An 18,557-nucleotide genomic window follows, 5' to 3' on the forward strand; every position below is an offset into this window, starting at 1 on the left:
GGCGTACAGGGCCCGGGACATGGTGCAGACAGAGATTTCCAGCGTTCTGTCGGAGAAGGACTCCCTGAGGCAGCAGGTCATGGAGCTGAATGACCGGACTTCGGAGCTCTGCCAGCAAATCCGGAAACTGGAGATCCAGCTGCAAACTCAACAGGTTAGTCACATGCCCCAGTCTCCATGTACCCTACACCCCTCCCCCCCATCACATCCCCCCCTCTCCAGAAACCCTACACCCCTCCCCTCCTCTCCATGTACCCTACACCCCTCCCCCATCACATGCCCCCCTTTCCATGTACCCTTCCCCCCCTCCCCATCACATGCCCCCGTCTCAATGTACCCTACACCCCCTCCCCCCATCACATGCCCCCCTCTCCATGTACCGTCCACCCCTCCCCCCATCACATGCCCCCTCTCCATGTACCCTCCCTCCCCCTTCACATGCCCCCCTCTCCATGTACCCTACACCCCTCCCCCATCACATGCCCCCTCTCCATGTACCCTCCCTCCCCCTTCACATGCCCCCTCTCCATGTACCTTACACCCCTCCCCCATCACATGCCCCCCTTTCCATGTACCCTACACCCCCTCCCCCTATCACATGTACCCTACACCCTTCCCCATCACATGCCCCCCCTCCATGTACCCTACACCCCCTCCACATGCCCCATCACATGCCCTCTTCATGTACCCTACACCCCCTCCTCCCACCACATGCCCCCCTCTCCAGAAACCCTACACCCCGTCCCCCATCACATGCCCCCCCTCCATGTACCCTTCCCCCCTCCCCATCACATGCCCCCTCTCCATGTACCCTTCCCCCCCTCCCCATCACATGCCCCCCTATCCATGTACCCTACACCCCCTCCCCCATCACATGCCCCCTCTCCATGTACCCTACACCCCGTCCCCCATCACATGCCCCCCTCTCCATGTACCCTACACCCCGCCCCCATCACATGCCCCCTTCTCCATGTACCCTACACCCCGCCCCCATCACATGCCCCTCTCTCCATGTACCCTACACCCCCTCCCCCATCACATGCCCCCTCTCCATGTACCCTTCCCCCCTCCCCATCACATGCCCCCTCTCCATGTACCCTTCCCCCCCTCCCCATCACATGCCCCCCTATCCATGTACCCTACACCCCCTCCCCCATCACATGCCCCTCTCCATGTACCCTACACCCCATCCCCCATCACATGCCTCCCTCTCCATGTACCCTACACCCCGCCCCCATCACATGCCCCCCTCTCCATGTACCCTACACCCCCTCCCCATCACATGCCCCCCTCTCCATGTACACTTCCCCCCTCCCCATCACATGCCCCCCTCTCCAAGCACCCTCCCCCTTCACATGCCCCCCTCTCCATGCACCCTACACCCCCTCCCCGATCACATGCCACCTCTCCATGTACCCTACACCCCCTCCCCCATGTCATGCCCCCTCTCCATGTACCTTAAATCCCCTACCCCCATCCATGCCCCCCTCTCCATGAACCCTACACCCCCTCCCCCCATCACAAGCCCCTCTCCATGTCCCCTAAACCCCCACCTCCATCACACCCCCTCTCCATGTACCCTACACCCCCTTCCCCCATCACATGCTCCCTCATGTCATATTCCCACCTTCCAGAGACCCCCCCTGCCCAATGCGCACACCTTCCAGAGACCCTCCTCCCCAATGCACACTCCTTCCTGAGACCCTCCCTCCCCAATGCGCACACCTTCCAGAGACCCTCCCCAATGCACACTCCTTCCAGAGACCCCCCTCCCCAATGCACACTCCTTCCTGAGACCCCCCTCCCCAATGCGCGCACCTTCCAGAGACCCTCCCCAATGCACACTCCAGAGACACCCCCTCCCCAATGCGCACTCCTTCCAGACACCCCCCCCCCAATGCGCTCGCCTTCCAGAGACCTCCCTCCCCAATGCGCACGCCTTCCAGACACCCCCACTCCCCAATGCGCACTCCTTCCAGACACCCCCCTCCCCAATGCGCACGCCTTCCAGACACCCCCCTCCCCAATGCGCTCGCCTTCCAGAGACCTCCCTCCCCAATGCACACGCCTTCCAGGCACCCCCCCTCCCCAATGCGCACGCCTTCCAGACACCCCCCCTCCCCAATGCGGTCGCCTTCCAGAGACCTCCGTCCCCAATGCGCACGCCTTCCAGACACCCCCCCACCCCAATGCGCACTCCTTCCAGACACCCCCCTCCCCAATGCGCACGCCTTCCAGACACCCCCCCTCCCCAATGCGCTCGCCTTCCAGACACCCCCCTCCCCAATGCGCATGCCTTCCAGAGACCTCCCTCCCCAATGCGCACTCCTTCCAGACACCCCCCCTCCCCAATGCGCACTCCTTCCAGACACCCCCCTCCCCAATGCGCATGCCTTCCAGAGACCTCCCTCCCCAATGCGCACTCCTTCCAGACACCCCCCCTCCCCAATGCACACTCCTTCCAGACACCCCCCTCCCCAATGCACACTCCAGAGACACCCCCTCCCCAATGCGCACTCCTTCCAGACACCCCCCTCCCCAATGCGCTCGCCTTCCAGAGACCTCCCTCCCCAATGCGCACTCCTTCCAGACACCCCCCTCCCCAATGCGCACGCCTTCCAGACACCCCACTCCCCAATGCGCTCGCCTTCCAGAGACCTCCCTCCCCAATGCGCACGCCCTTCCAGAGGCCTCCCTACCCAATGCGCACGCCTTCCAGACACCACCCCTCCCCAATGCGCACTCCTTCCAGACACCCCCCTCCCCAATGCGCACGCCTTCCAGACACCCCCCTCCCCAATGCGCTCGCCTTCCAGAGACCTCCCTCCCCCAATGCGCACGCCTTCCAGACACCCCCCTCCCCAATGCGCTCGCCTTCCAGAGACCTCCCTCCCCAATGCGCACGCCTTCCAGACACCCCCCCACCCCAATGCGCACTCCTTCCAGACACCCCCCCTCCCCAATGCGCACGCCTTCCAGACACCCCCCCTCCCCAATGCGCTCGACTTCCAGACACCCCCCCTCCCCAATGCGCACGCCTTCCAGAGACCCCCCCCCCTCCCCAATGCGCACGCCCTTCCAGACACCCCCCCCCCCTCCCCAATGCGCACTCCTTCCAGACACCCCCCTCCCCAATGCGCACGCCTTACAGACACCCACCCTCCCCAATGCGTACTCCTTCCAGACAACCCCCCTCCCCAATGCGGAGTCCTTCCAGACACCCCGTCTCCCCAATGCGCACTCCTTCCAGAGACCCCCCAGAAATAGGAGTTAGTGGTCAAGGTCACATGACTGATCCGTAGCAGAGTTCAGACAAATCACATGATATGACAATCCTCTGGTCAGCAGGGTGAGTTCAGGATGTGTGTAACATGTACTGAGTGACCTGGGTCACACGTTCTCACTCCATCACTCTGTCCCGTTGGGTAGATGAGAAGAAGCTTCCAGGATCTTTCCGTGCAGAAACCGAGCTGTGCGAGGGTGAAGCAGAGACTGGTCAGGATGCGCGCCATCTTGCCCGTGGACGATGGTGACCGGAGCATGTCCGAGGTCTGTAGCACTTTTCTCCAACATCTCTAAGGTCTGGACACTTTCCTCCGTAACGCCTGAGCTCACACTGCAAAGGCATCCAACAGTAAACGTGAGAGACTCTCTCAAAGAGCTCACAATCTACTTTCAGTCACTGACCGTCAGGGTGCACCTGGCTTCTCTGGGTCCCTGTGACCGATTCTCCTCTCACCTGTTCTCACCTCATCTTTCAGTCCTGGCAGGAGCTGAGCAGTCAGACGAGTAGCGACCTTGGGGAAAACTTCCAGTCCTGTCCCTCCCTCCAGGAAGATGAGATGACCAGCACTTTCTCCATTAGGTAACCGCGGGGAGAAGCTCCTGGTCAGCAATAATTGCTGAACTCAGTGTTGGCCGACCCCAAAAAACATGTTGACGCGATTTTAACATTATAATGGTCGTCTTAACATCAAACAATATTTCTAGGTACAGTGTGTGAAGCAGGGGGTCTCCGGAGTGGAACTGCGTTCATTTCAGCTCCGTGGACCCCCTGCTTCCCAAGACAATTGCCTCCGCAGGTCGTGCCGGTAGCATCCCCGCCTGGTAGAACAATATGGTGGTGGTTTAAATCTCCAGTGGGACAGGAGCCAATAGGAAGCTGCGACGTCATCCGCCGCGGCCTCGTCTTGGCCCGCGTCCCGCTGTAGATTTAAGAATCGTGGCGCAATGGCAGCACCTACGGGATGCAAGTATCTCCGGAAGCAGGGGGTCCCCGGAGTTGAAATGAACACGGCACAGATCCGGAGACCCCCTGCTTCACACCAAACGTGGAACGTTCCTTAACAGCTGGGACCCTGTGCCTGCTTCTTGGGAAATGAAACACAACCTCCTCAATGTAAACTCTTGTTGAGGACATGAATCCCCACCCAAGTCTCGGCTCAACCACCCAGATCTAACCCCTTATATCACTGGTATTCGGGCCCTATAGGGTTTATTATCTAGTGTCCCGGCAACAACATTTAGCCCAGAAAACAAATCCCATTAAAAGCTCATGGCCTTTTTTTTCCTTTGATCAATCTGTTGTTTGTTTGGCCCCAGTTTAGCCCCTGTTGTCCTGGGAGGGACTAGCCCTCCGACACCCTGAAACCTTTCTGTACAAAGACTGGACGTTAGAAACGTCAGGCCCGGCCTTATGCCCAAAATGAGGTGCGTGGGAATATCCGCACCAATCATTTCCAGAAAAATACTGGCTTGGCATGAAAAAGGGGTCTGGTGTTTCAGGACTTCAGACGTTCTCTCTCCTTCACAGCAGCTCCCAGGACCTCCAGGAAGTGGACCTCCTGCAGGGGGAGAGGGGGGAAGAGACGGACTCGGAATTTGAGTTGGTGTACAAGGAAAGGGAGGAACGGAGTACAAAGAACTTACAGCCACATCTGCCAGGTGAGGTGTCGCTGCGAAATCAGCCTGATGAGGTTTCATATAAGAAAACATTACCTTCTGGGCTACTGCCCAAGATGAAGAGTTGTGTGTGGGAGTTGTGAAGATGTAGAGTGTGGTGTCGCCCCGCAGATTATTCTGTGGTCACTGTCCTGGAAACAGTTGCCTGTTTTTTCCCTGTTCTGAGGCTGCCAGCTCCTCAGTGCAGTTGCAACAATGTTGCTACCCCTTGTGGCTTCCTAGCCAGTTGCCTTGGCAACCCCCCTCTGCCAACAACACTATTGGTTTAGCTTTCTCCCCCTGCTATCCTCTGTTTATTAGTATGCCCCATTGCTTGTTCCTGCTTGGACAGGAAAGCGAGCTTTCTTTTACTACCAGCAGCAATAGTGAGTACATGCATCTTCCACTGTTTCCCTAGAAAGGGTATTCCTTTTTACCTTCTCCCCACCAATGTTACCTGCCTGTTATTTTACCCCCTCCAATAAAAGTGACAGAAAATAGCAGGACTCCGGGTGCATTTAAAGGCGATGACTTTAGCTGCCTGATCATACTCACTTGCCACAGTGAACTTGGGCCAGAATAGTCACTATGATAAAGTATTGGGGGGGTGCATGCTAACACCCATTTTAGGTTGCTCTCCCGCTCATGTTCCTCTCTCCTGTGTCAGAGCCCCCGACGATGTCCTGTAGGGAAAGCTGTGAGACCGGCGCTGGCTGCACCGAAAGGTGAGTTACATCAAAGTGCGCCCCATCTTACCCAGTCTGAGCTGTTCCCCTGGGCTTATCAATAAAAGGCGCGGAGTCTTTATCCGAGAGTCAGAGAGGGCGTCCTGCGCTGCGCTGTACTCCTCCCCTCACTCTGGCCTTGCTCTGCCCCTCAGCCCGGCGCCTCGGAGGCGTTACGCCCGCAGGATGCTTAGGTGGGTGACTATCATCGCCTTTCAGGGGGACGACCTGATGAAGCAGATCAGCATTATCGGGGGGAACATGACGGGAATCTTCATCCACCAGGTGACCCAAGGCTCCGCAGCCGACGAGATGTCGCTGACCCCAGGCAACCAGATCATGGCGGTGAGTCCTGTTTGTCGCCTATCCCAACATCCCAACGCACACTGCACTATCCCAACGCACACCACACTATCCCAACATCGCAACGCACACCACATTATCCCAACATCGCAACGCACACCACACTATCCCAACATCGCAACGCACACCACACTATCCCAACATCGCAACGCACACCACACTATCCCAACATCGCAACGCACACCACATTATCCCAACATCGCAACGCACACCACACTATCCCAACATCGCAACGCACACCACACTATCCCAACATCGCAACGCACACCACACTATCCCAACATCGCAACGCACACTGCACTATCCCAACGCACACCGCACTATCCCAACGCACGCCACACTATCCCAACATCGCAACGCACACTGCACTATCCCAACGCACACCGCACGCTGCACTATCCCAACGCACGCCACACTATCCGAACATCCCAACGCACACTACACTATCCCAACATCGCAACGCACACTGCACTATCCCAACATCGGAACGCACACTGCACTATCCCAACATCGCAACGCACACTGCACTATCCCAACATCGCAACGCACACCGCACTATCCCAACATCGCAACGCACACTGCACTATCCCAACATCGCAACGCACACTGCACTATCCCAACATCGCAACGCACACCGCACTATCCCAACATCGGAACGCACACCGCACTATCCCAACATCGGAACGCACACCGCACTATCCCAACATCGCAACGCACACTGCACTATCCCAACATCGGAACGCACACCGCACTATCCCAACATCGCAACGCACACTGCACTATCCCAACATCGGAACGCACACCGCACTATCCCAACATCGGAACGCACACTGCACTATCCCAACATCGGAACGCACACCGCACTATCCCAACATCGCAACGCACGCTGCACTATCCCAACATCGGAACGCACACCGCACTATCCCAACATCGGAACGCACACTGCACTATCCCAACATCGCAACGCACACTGCACTATCCCAACATCGGAACGCACACCGCACTATCCCAACATCGCAACGCACACTGCACTATCCCAACATCGCAACGCACACTGCACTATCCCAACATCGGAACGCACACCGCACTATCCCAACATCGGAACGCACACCGCACTATCCCAACATCGCAACGCACACTGCACTATCCCAACATCGCAACGCACACCGCACTATCCCAACATCGCAACGCACACTGCACTATCCCAACATCGCAACGCACACCGCACTATCCCAACATCGCAACGCACACCGCACTATCCCAACATCCCAACACACACCGCACTATCCCAACATCCGAACGCACACCGCACTATCCCAACATCGCAACGCACACCGCACTATCCCAACATCCCAACACACACCGCACTATCCCAACATCCGAACGCACACCGCACTATCCCAACATCGCAACGCACACCGCACTATCCCAACATCCCAACACACACCGCACTATCCCAACATCCGAACGCACACTGCACTATCCCAACGCACGCCGCACTATCCCAACGCACCACGCCGCACTATCCCAACGCACCACGCGCGCACTATCCCAACGCACGCCGCACACTACTATTCCAGTACGGACCACCTATTATACACACCACTCTCTGTAAACGCTTTGCTATTCCAGCTCCATCACTGAACCCTGTGTATTCCAGTACTGACCTCCCGTATACACTCCTCCTGTCACTGCATTCTCTGCTACTACAGTACTGACCTCCCATATACACTCCTCCTGTCACTGCATTCTCTGCTACTACAGTACTGACCTCCCATATACACTCCTCGTGTCACTGCATTCTCTGCTACTACAGTACTGACCTCCCATATACACTCCTCCTGTCACTGCATTCTCTGCTACTACAGTACTGACCTCCCATATACACTCCTCGTGTCACTGCATTCTCTGCTACTACAGTACTGACCATCCATATACACATGGCTCATCACTTTAGTCTCTGCTATTCCAGTACTGACTATCACGGGAGACCAGGTTCTACTACACCCTTTTATAACTGGGATCATTTGATCGAGCAAAACAAGATGGTAATTTATTTCTTATAAAAGACAGACACACAAAGTTACACAATTCAAGTGTGACGGTAACTTTGAGACAGGCTATAATAATACACCAAAAATATAACTGGGTTGAACTGAACGAGGCTTAGATATGATAAAATATAATTTATTCCTTGAAAAAGGTGAACACACGAGATATACAAATAACAGACAAAATATAGACACTTACTTAAGATGGAAATGATGAAATAGTCAGAAATCGTGACTAGCAGTTCATGCAGCAATCTTGAATATCACAGAAGACACGAAAGACAATAGCCATAGGCTGAGCCTGGTTCTTATACAATTATTTCCCATTGAACACAACCTAAACCCAGCCCCTCTCATAAATCAGTGGTGAGGTTGACAGTTTTCCCCAGAGTAAAACTCCTCCCACCCAAGGACGTTTAAAAAGCTGCTTTTCCTATCTAAATAACTTCATAACTTCAGTTCAGTAATACTTACTGGCACACGAGACGCATGACGCTCCCAATGAAACTAAATATTACCGTGTAATACTAAAATTAAGAGAGATATTAATATCTGTCTCTTAGGACCTGCTATACATCATGTGTCTGTAATTGTTATTTGCGGCTCGGTCCCCCGGTTACACATCTGTAATTTTTAGCACGTTCAGCCGAGGACATCTCATGGTATTCTTATATTTAATAAGGTCACTCATTCTGATATCGCCTTCGGTAACCGCACCCCTGGCCCCCATAAAACACCTTGTCAAGAAATGCTTTGAAGCTGGGCCCCCTGTCTTGGGAACGTTTGTCACAGGTGCTATATTTCACACCTAATGCTCCAGACTGGGTCCTAGCTGTCTCTAACAGCAATATACCCTTGGCCTGCAACTTAGGTATTAACATACTGTACACTAAACCCCCTCTGTACTTTTCACACCCAACTTCAATCAAGCCTGTTGAAGCCCAGATATTTCTGAAAAGACACCACACATATTTGTATTTCCCTAAAGTGTAGCTCATTATCCCCTTAAGCCTCCCGCATCAATCCCAGTGTATGTGTTGGTGCAACACTGGAACAGAAACAATACATTTTTACAGGGGAATATACATTAGGATGCTGAAGCAAGGTAAAAACACATTACTGGACCACAGTCCAGTTAACCCCTTGCTTCCCAAGTGAGAGTAGGGGGTGGCCAAATGGGGTGTAACCCCTTTAATCCCGGGCCAAACCCCCTCTATCATGACATCAAGATTAACACACTTACTGGGGATGGGGCTAACGAATAAATCCGTTTCCGGAACAAAATTCCTTCAGATCACCTTTTTAGAGCACTTTCCAATGACCGGTAGTTACTCACAGAAAGTCATGGACATCTGTAACTTCGCCGCTGTTGGTCTGCGCTTGGAATCTCCTTGGATTCTGCGCTCCCCATTGGCTGTAGGCCCTCTTAAGCGTTCAGGCTCTCATTCTCTAACCTGGACAGCTTATCAGAGCGTGGGAATTCTCCTGCCAGCCAATCACCGATTTGCCAATATTGTAAAGCAGGGCGGGCACCTTTTCTCAGGTAGCAAGGGGGAAATGGGCTAACTTGGCCCCTCCGCCTCTTTGCATACTGAGCCCACCCTCTGCTCAGGCTCCACAGAGTCTGGATTTTGGCAAATGGTGTTAACTTGCCTTGTGTCAGGCCAGGATATGGGTACTCCAGAATAACGGCAGTGCCCCTCCTGTCCTAACACCTAGGCATCTCTGAGCCTTTCAAGTACGGCCTCCGGACAGACGCAGAGGCGCCAACTAGTAGCCATCTGGGCCTTCCGGAATCCATGACTTAGAAAGCCCTCAGTTCATATACAGGTTATCAATATCTATACACATTAAACTATACCCGTTTAATAAAAGATATTGTGCCCTGTCTTCTGTGTGCTAAAAGTTATGAGTTCTTATTCTGGTGTCAGGGGTGGAGTGAGTATATATCCCTTACAATCACGAGCCTCGTTCCTGGCACACATGAGAAAATTACTTTTAAACTTTTAAAACACTGCAAACATGCTCAGCTTTATAACCTTAGCTCGAGCACCTTCCTGAACCCCTACTCTAGGCTCAGGATACCTGGGCATGTGTGTGGGTATCTCTGCTATACTGGGGAACCCCTGCTATACTAAGGACTCTGTGTATACCTGCAGATATATTTTAACCCCATCATACCCATTTACCTTGTCTGAAAGATGCTGCAGCAGGGACTCTGGCGGCGAGTCGTAAAAGCGTTTTCAGGGTACAAGGTTGGCGGAGTAATGCGCTTAGCTGTATCAGAGGATATCACTCAATCTCCGGATACAACTGTTGGGGTATCCCATAACTCCGGAACCCCGCTACACAGACACATTCTGCAAAGACTTTCTCTGCAAACCCACCCTGAAACTTACAGCCCAGAAATCTCCCGATCCCAGCATCCCAGTAAAGGCAAAACGCACATAATTCTTTAATGTCGCAAAATCAGTATACCGTTGCAGTAATACATTTTCGACATCTGGGTCCCAGAGCTGACACACGGGTCAGGGTTAATCAAGTGGGCTCGACCTTTGTTATAAGCCTGGTTAACCCCTTCACCATCACACTGGCCCCCCCTTCCCCCCAGGTCTCTCACTGCACCTCACACACACACTCTCTCTTTGCCTCTCTCCAGGTGGACTTTGATGTCATGAATCCCTCTTACAAGGTTTCGCTGGAGGGCCTGACCTCAGAGGACGCTCACTGCACCCTGAACAGGGTGAGCGGGTTCTGCTGCCTGTCTGTGCGATGCAACATGGACGGTAAGAATCGTCTTCCACACCCAACAAGCTGGTGTGAGTTACCGTGGCTGTGCTTCCGTGGCCTCCGGCGTGGTGCGCACAAACCAGAGAGGGGAGAGCAGGGGTTAATACAGGAGAGAACAGCAGCCTTAATAATCCATGTTATTTACCAAACCTTAATCCCTCCCCCCCACCCCAATATAAATCCCAGAAGCCCCTAATGCAGGGGTGGCCAGCTCCAGTCGTCAACCCCCTTCTAAACAGGTCAGCTTTTCAGGATATCCCAGCTTCAGTCGAAGACTGAGCCTCTGATTGAGCCACCTGTGCTGAAGCAGGGATATCCTGAAAACCTGACCTGTTGGGTGGCCCTTCACAACTGGAGTTGGCCCGCCCCTTGCCCTAATGTGTTTGTATCTCCCTATCAGAGGATACATATGTGTGTTTAACGTTTGTTAAATGAAATGATTGTGATTCTAAAGGCTGCAGCCATGTCCGGTTTTACAGCCAGTCCCCATGTGGGTAACAGAGGGAAAGGGGACAGTGGGAGACGAACTCTTGCTACAGTCCGTGAGTAACTGGGTGCTTGGGGTAATAACAATGAGAACAAAAAACCTTAGAACATTAAGGGGAAAAGGACCCCCTACTGTAGCACTCCTAGTTCTAAAGTAATGGCGATTTATTTTAAAAATATAACTTTTAATAGTATAGTGAATATAAAATATTGGGGACAAAGAACACACAAAATACTAATGACATCCAAACATGGAGGTGAAACTATACAGAGGCGGCTCATTTCTGTCCCATGTGTGAAGTGGACAGATGCCTGATGGAAATCACAATGCACGCTATTAGAGCCTGATAATTGGGGATTATCAGAGGACCGATACAGTATTCTTAAAACTGAACACGTCGTGGTCTCTGGGAGTAAAGTATTTCCTCACGGGCTCAGATATGCCTGATGCTAAATTGTAAGTCTAGCAAGAAGATAGAGGACATCTAAGGCCTATGCATGGGCCAGAATAAATAGCCTCGCAGCGCATATACTGGGAGGGCCACCTCTAATTAATAGTACTCTAAAAGATCTAATGGATAAATATAATGACACCGTAAGGGATATAATACATGATGCACAGCGAACCCCATTAGTTCCTATTAATAGCGGAGATCCTAGTAAGTCCGGGATTGTGATCGGGAAATATATGTTAAAATAGTAGTCACATATTATCAATAGGGAGCATATTGTAGCAGATGAGTCACTGGCTACTAGTTATTCACTGCTAATAGACAGGTAGCTTCGGCTGTATCTCTTTAGAACGCGGTGTAGCAGTGCGGCGGCTCGCTGCACACATCGGGTGAGTGGGTGTGCAGGGGACAGCTGATATCCTGAGAACGGGGCCGCTGTCAGATCGAGTGGCCCTAAGGGACACCAGGATACCGGCCTAGCTGGAAAGCTCCGACTGATCCACTAACACAACAGCTTGAAGCAGTATAAATAAGAACATAAGGTCTGCGGAGAGACCCCGTGACGCGGAGTACTCTATAATGCTAATAGTCATTCAAATGCCCTGGAGACCGTCACTGAGTAAATGTCTATACGCTGCTCATCAAAGTCCGGATGTAATAGTCCAGTGACATTTGCACACGGTATCTGTTCCTCCTACTGCAGTGACAGAAAGGCATTGTGAGCCGCTGGTTCTGCCTTCCCGTGGCAGCGTGGCAGACAGCAGGGTCTCTCTCTGTCCCGTGGCTCCCGTGGCTGCTCACACTCCTCCCTTGTCCTCTCCTCAGAGTACCGGAAGCTGCTGAGTGACATGGAGAGCGGCTCTGTTTCCTCGGGGGACTCATTCTACGTCCGGGTGAACCACTCGATGGCTGGACGCGTCGGGGGCGGCCTGCAGGTGACATGTAACGAGATCCTGCATGTCACAGACACCATGTTCGGAGGCCGCTGCCAGTGGTACGCTTATAGAGTGAACGCCTACTCCATGAAGGATGGAGAGTCTGGAATAATACCCAACTACCCCCAGTAAGTAATTGATCCCCCTTATCCCATCTCTAAATACTACCCATTTCCCCCATTTTATTCCTAACCACCCCCATTCAGTAACAGCCTCACCCTTCCACAAATACCCCAAGTGAGTAACAATTCCCTCCACTCCATTAAGTACCCCCCTCTGAATAACGGATACCCCTCATTCCATCCCTAACTACCCCCAGTAAGTATACTTGAGGGTAGTTAGTGAAGGGGGCAAGTAATTTTGCATTAGCTGCCACCTGTAAGTACCCTACATTTCTCACAGAAAGTAACGATGTCCTTACACTCTCATTACTAACCTGGTCGCACCTTCTTCACCTAATACCCCCGAATGGCATTAAGTTATCACACGTATCGGTGCAGAGTAACGTTTAACGCCTCCCGCTATACTCCGCAGGGCCCAGCAGCAGCTAATCATCTCCATTCAGCAAATGACGTGGCAAAGTGCGACCCCGCGCAGGGTGAGCAGGGGATGGGCAGAGGGTGAGCAGGGGGTGGGCAGGGGCTGTGCAGGGGATGGGCAGGGTGAGCAGGGGGTGGGCAGAGGGTGAGCAGGGGGTGGGCAAGGGATGGGCAGGGGCTGTGCAGCTGTCCCTTCCAAGGGTCTGACCTTCTCCAGGGCCTCTTTGTCCTTTGGTGTTTCCTTTGTGACCTCTCTCTCTGCTTCCCAGTGATAATCGCCATTCAAATGAATGGGGCTGAAATACTCTCCAGCGCAGTGAAGCAGCGTCACGGCATATTAATAAAGAATGAGATGAGAAAGGCCTTGGGCTGAGTCCCCGCTGCCGCTGACCGCGCTCATGCTCGTGAGTGGTGACGTCACCAACTTTCCAAGCATGAGCGTTCGGCTGGGGGGAAGGGGGGGCGAGCAGTGACTGGCGCTCATTGGCTGAGGAGGTCATGTGACCCTTCAGTGCGCCTGAAAACGAGCATACGGGCGCTGGCCGCGTGAGCGTGGCCGAACAGATTAAAATTCATGGTGCTGACCAAGCCATGCTGTGTGTGATATATCTCCCCCAGCTGTGGTCTCTTCTTGCTCTTTCCTGTTACAGCTCCTCTCTCACCGCTTCCTGTATACCCTCTCTGCTTCCTGTACACCCTCTCTGCTTCCTGTATACCCTCTCTGCTTCCTGTATACCCTCTCTGCTTCCTGTATACCCTCTCTGCTTCCTGTATACCCTCACCGCTTCCTGTATACCCTCTCTGCTTCCTGTACACCCTCTCTGCTTCCTGTATACCCTCTCTGCTTCCTGTATACCCTCTCTGCTTCCTGTATACCCTCTCTGCTTCCTGTATACCCTCTCTGCTTCCTGTATACCCTCTCTGCTTCCTGTACACCCTCTCTGCTTCCTGTATACCCTCTCTGCTTCCTGTATACCCTCTCTGCTTCCTGTATACCCTCGCCGCTTCCTGTATACCCTCGCCGCTTCCTGTACACCCTCGCCGCTTCCTGTATACCCTCGCCGCTTCCTGTACACCCTCGCCGCTTCATGTACACCCTCTCTGCTTCCTGTACACCCTCTCCGCTTCCTGTATACCCTCGCCGCTTCCTGTATACCCTCGCCGCTTCCTATATACCCTCGCCGCTTCCTATATACCCTCACCGCTTCCTGTATACCCTCACCGCTTCCTGTATACCCTCACCGCTTCCTGTATACCCTCACCGCTTCCTGTATACCCTCGCCGCTTCCTGTACACCCTCACCGCTTCCTGTATACCCTCGCCGCTTCATGTACACCCTCGCCGCTTCCTGTATACCCTCGCCGCTTCCTGTATACGCTCTCTGCTTCCTGTACACCCTCTCTGCATCTAGAACCTCTTCTTTAGAACATCTTTGTTTATACAAGACGTTCAATGACATCCCTCTCCTCCTCCCCCCGCCTCTCCTTCTTCCCCCCGCCTCTCCTTCTTCCCCACGCCTCTCCCTCCCCCCCTGCCTCTCCTCCCCCCCTGCCTCCCTCCCCGCCTCTCCTTCTCCCCGCCTCTCCTTCTCCCCCCCTCTCCTTCTCCCTCCCCTCTCTTTCTCCCCCCCTCTCCTTCTTCCCCCCGCCTCTCCTCTCCCCTGCCTCTCCTCCCACTTCTCCCCCTTCCACTCCTCTCCTTCTCCCCCTCCCACCCCTCTTCTTCTCCCACCCCCCCTCCCACCCCTCTTCTTCTCCCACCCCCCCTCCCTCCTCTCCCCCCACTTCTCACCCCTCCCACCGCTTATCCCCCCTGCCACCGCTTCTCCCCCTCCCACCGCTTCTCCCCCCTCTCACCGCTTCTCCCCCCTCCCCTCTCCCACCGCTTCTCCCCCCTCCCACCGCTTCTCCCCCCTCCCACCGCTTCTCCCCCCTCCCACCGCTTCTCCCCCCTCCCACCGCTTCTCCCCCCTCCCCTCTCCCACCGCTTCTCCCCCCTCCCCTCTCTCACCGCTTCTCCCCCCTCCCCTCTCCCACCGCTTCTCCCCCCTCCCCTCTCCCACTTCTCCACCTCTCCCACCACTTCTCCCCCTCCCCTCTCCCACCACTTCTCCCCTTCCCCTCTCCCACCACTTCCCCCCCTCCCCTCTCCCACCACTTCTCCCCTTCCCCTCTCCCACCACTTCTCCCCCCTCCCCTCTCCCACTTCTCCCCCCTCCCCTCTCCCACTTCTCCCCCCACCCCTCTCCCACTTCTCCCCCTCCCCTCTCCCACTTCTCACCCTCCCCTCCCCTCTCCCACCACTTCTCCCCCCCATCCCTCTCCCACTTCTCCCCCCCTCCCCTCTCCCACCACTTCTCCCCCCCTCCCCTCTCCCACCACTTCCCCCCCTCCCCTCCTCTCTTTCTCTCCTGCAGCTTTTCTCCGAGCCCAAGAAGCAGGTCCGTATAGTGAGCACAGACCGGTGCAGCGCTCACCTACTCTGGACCTCTTTAGACTGCGGCATTTGCGACTCAAGTCGGTGTGAAGGTAAACTCCAGCCCACCCCAATCACCCTCTCACCCCACTGAGCGGTGGCATGGGGTACATGCCAAGGGGCAAAATCTAAATACTGTGCTTAACCACAGGGGCCCACAATCCTTTGCTGCCAGGAGATATGTATTGCTTTGCATGTCGTTATGTAGCTGGCTTGGCCAACTGCAGTCCTCAAAGGCCACCAACAGGTCAGGTTTTCAGGATATCCCTGCTTCAGCACAGGTGATGCAGTCATAATACCTGAGCCACTGATTGCGCCACTTGTGCTGAAGCAGGGATATCTTGAAAACCTGACCTGTTGGTGGCCCTTAAGGACTGGAGCTGGCCACCCCTGTTATACTGCATGGCCAATGCCTCCATGGCAGAACAGAGTTTAAACAAAGGGGCAAAAGCCCGTGGAATCCGTGTCAGATGTAAGTTAATGATGGTTTCCTCCCGTGGGCTCAGAGCCCCCCGCAGGAGCCGCCCTTGGAAAGCGCTGCTTCACCCTGACGCCGTACACCTTGGTGACACACCACAAGATTGTCACCTTGCGTCCTGTCCTGCTGGTCCCCTCGCTTCTTGGCAGGATCCTTAGCGAGAAGCTCTGCGCCACCAAGGACTTCCTAAAGTGTGACACAGGTACGGTCACCTCTTACATCGCACGACACCTCCACCGAGTCCCAAACCGCCCCCGCCATCTCCCCCCTGCCAAGTGTGACGCGTGCTGTTTGTCACCACTATATATCACCTCTTGTCCAAATGATTTGTGGTCCACCCGTGGGACGCAGGGGAAGGCCACCACTACTAAAGTGAGTGACACTAGTAGAAGACAGCATGTGGTGACCCCGCCCCCCTCTTGCAGAGTGCCTGACAGACGCGGAGTACGCGGCGCTGTATCAGCGCGGCGATATTATCGGGAAGAAGGACAGGGACGGTGTGCGCTGCTGCTTCACCCGGCAGAACGTGGAATCGGTGGCCCAGCAGGTGAGGAAATAGGGACAGGTGCACGTCTGGGGGGGAGGGGGTGGGGGGGTCACACACAGGTGGTCCAGCACCCACTCACCTGTCTCCACCTCTGCAGAACGCTCACTGCCTCCTAGAGCTTGGCCTCTCCTGCGTCTTCGCCCTGATCCGCGTGGGAATTTACCCCATCATTCTGCACATCCCGCTGACCGATAAGAGCACCAAGAAACTGAAGTGAGTGACACACACACACACACACACACACACACACACACACACACACACACACACACACACACACACACACACACCCCCCCCCCCCCCCCCCCCTCTCGGGGGATAAGAGGGCACCTCCATCCTGGATGGTTACAATTGGGATTTAAAGGGTGAAGCGCTCTTATCCCATACAAATATGTACCACACACTCTAGCAACTCGGTATGAACTTGTGGTACCTTTACTCAAGATAAATCGGACAAATCTTTGTGGATGTTGTGTGTCCCCCTCCCACCCCCCAAAAACAAAGGTATAAAAAGCTGTATAACAGAGTTCTTTAAAGCCAAAACGCTGTTAGATTGTGGCGTGCGGAGCCCTCTTAGGGGCGTGGTGACGGGCGACAAGGCTTCCTTCTCTGCGTGACTGTGCTGTGCGTGAGCGACATTGTGTGAGCAAAGCAGAACTGAGCAGCCCGATTGGCTAAACCATCCAGGAAGTGGGGGTTCCAGGTTAACGCTGCCCCTGCTCTGCCCCCCCCCCCCCCAGGAAACCCCTCCAGTGGTGGCGGAACTGCGAGGACCTGCTGCTGGAGTGTGCGCAGCGGGAGGAGGTGGAGCTCGACACCCTGCCCTGCCTGCACCGAACCGTGTATCCCGACAGCTGGAGCGACACGGAGTCCCTGCTCTGCAGTGTGCGGGACGCCATCATGGACGAGCAGAAACGCATCGTGTGGTTGGAGAAAAAGCCGTGCTGAGCGTTGGGGGAACCTCCCCCTCCCCCATCCCGCGACAAGGCCCAGGACCCTCACTGTACAGACTCCCCTCCTGCCTCCTCGGGGGGCTTATTTATTTCCACAGCGTACGCTAGGCCCAGGTGACCCTTCCTGTGCCCGAGGGGTCAGCGATATGCTGCTTTTAAACCTGCTCACTGTTAAAAAAGAGTTGTTTTTATTTAAATTAAATGCGATACTTTTCTCTCCGCTGTATTTGCACAAAAACGCCTGGACTGCAGTTTGTATTTTTCGGTGGGTCACATGAAAGGTGGCTGCCGTCACGTCGTTTTTGTAGTCTCTTAATACTCCGAGCGGGCGGCAGGGTGTGTGTGTCATGGGGACAGCAGGGCAGAAGGGAAGGAATGAACGTCAGACGTTAGACTGTAAAACAAAGTCACTGAATGAGTGGAAGTGCGGCCGCACTGACCCGCGCACAAATGTTTAAATTCACACACACACTCTCACACACACTCTCTCACACACACACTCTCTCACACACACACTCTCTCACACTCTCTCACACACACTCTCTCACTCTCTCACACACTCTCTCTCTCACACACACACCCCCTCACCCCTCTTGTTGCCAGCGCATCCTGCCCTTCACTGCCCAATGCCAGGGTTTAGTGCAGCCTGCGTTTGTGATTATTATACATTGACTTTGAACACGTCCTGCGCTGTTGGTGCGAGTGACCCTACACATCACACACACGCCCGCCTGTGCAGGGGTTACACAACAGCCGCGTTCAGCAAAACCAGATTTCTGCGCACAAATGAGCTGCGAGGAACACAACGCAAGCGTTGGTAAA

General features: G+C 54.5%; 1 protein-coding gene across 1 annotated transcript in view; it reads left to right on the forward strand.

Moving 5' to 3' along the window:
* CARD14 (caspase recruitment domain family member 14) overlaps positions 1-18,131 on the forward strand; it is a 52,519-nt gene extending 34,388 nt beyond the window's left edge. The window contains 14 exon segments of the mRNA XM_075580032.1: positions 1-154; positions 3,430-3,549; positions 3,762-3,865; positions 4,814-4,944; positions 5,609-5,666; positions 5,822-6,011; positions 10,740-10,866; positions 12,634-12,871; positions 13,278-13,341; positions 15,699-15,810; positions 16,264-16,437; positions 16,661-16,782; positions 16,880-16,995; positions 17,523-18,131. Of these exon segments, the coding sequence (XP_075436147.1) occupies positions 1-154; positions 3,430-3,549; positions 3,762-3,865; positions 4,814-4,944; positions 5,609-5,666; positions 5,822-6,011; positions 10,740-10,866; positions 12,634-12,871; positions 13,278-13,341; positions 15,699-15,810; positions 16,264-16,437; positions 16,661-16,782; positions 16,880-16,995; positions 17,523-17,730 (1,918 nt within the window). The 3' untranslated portion in view covers positions 17,731-18,131.
* The last annotated feature ends 426 nt before the right edge of the window (positions 18,132-18,557 follow it).

The sequence above is a fragment of the Ascaphus truei genome, chromosome 22, assembly GCF_040206685.1.
Source record: "Ascaphus truei isolate aAscTru1 chromosome 22, aAscTru1.hap1, whole genome shotgun sequence".
Classification (NCBI taxonomy): domain Eukaryota; kingdom Metazoa; phylum Chordata; class Amphibia; order Anura; family Ascaphidae; genus Ascaphus; species Ascaphus truei.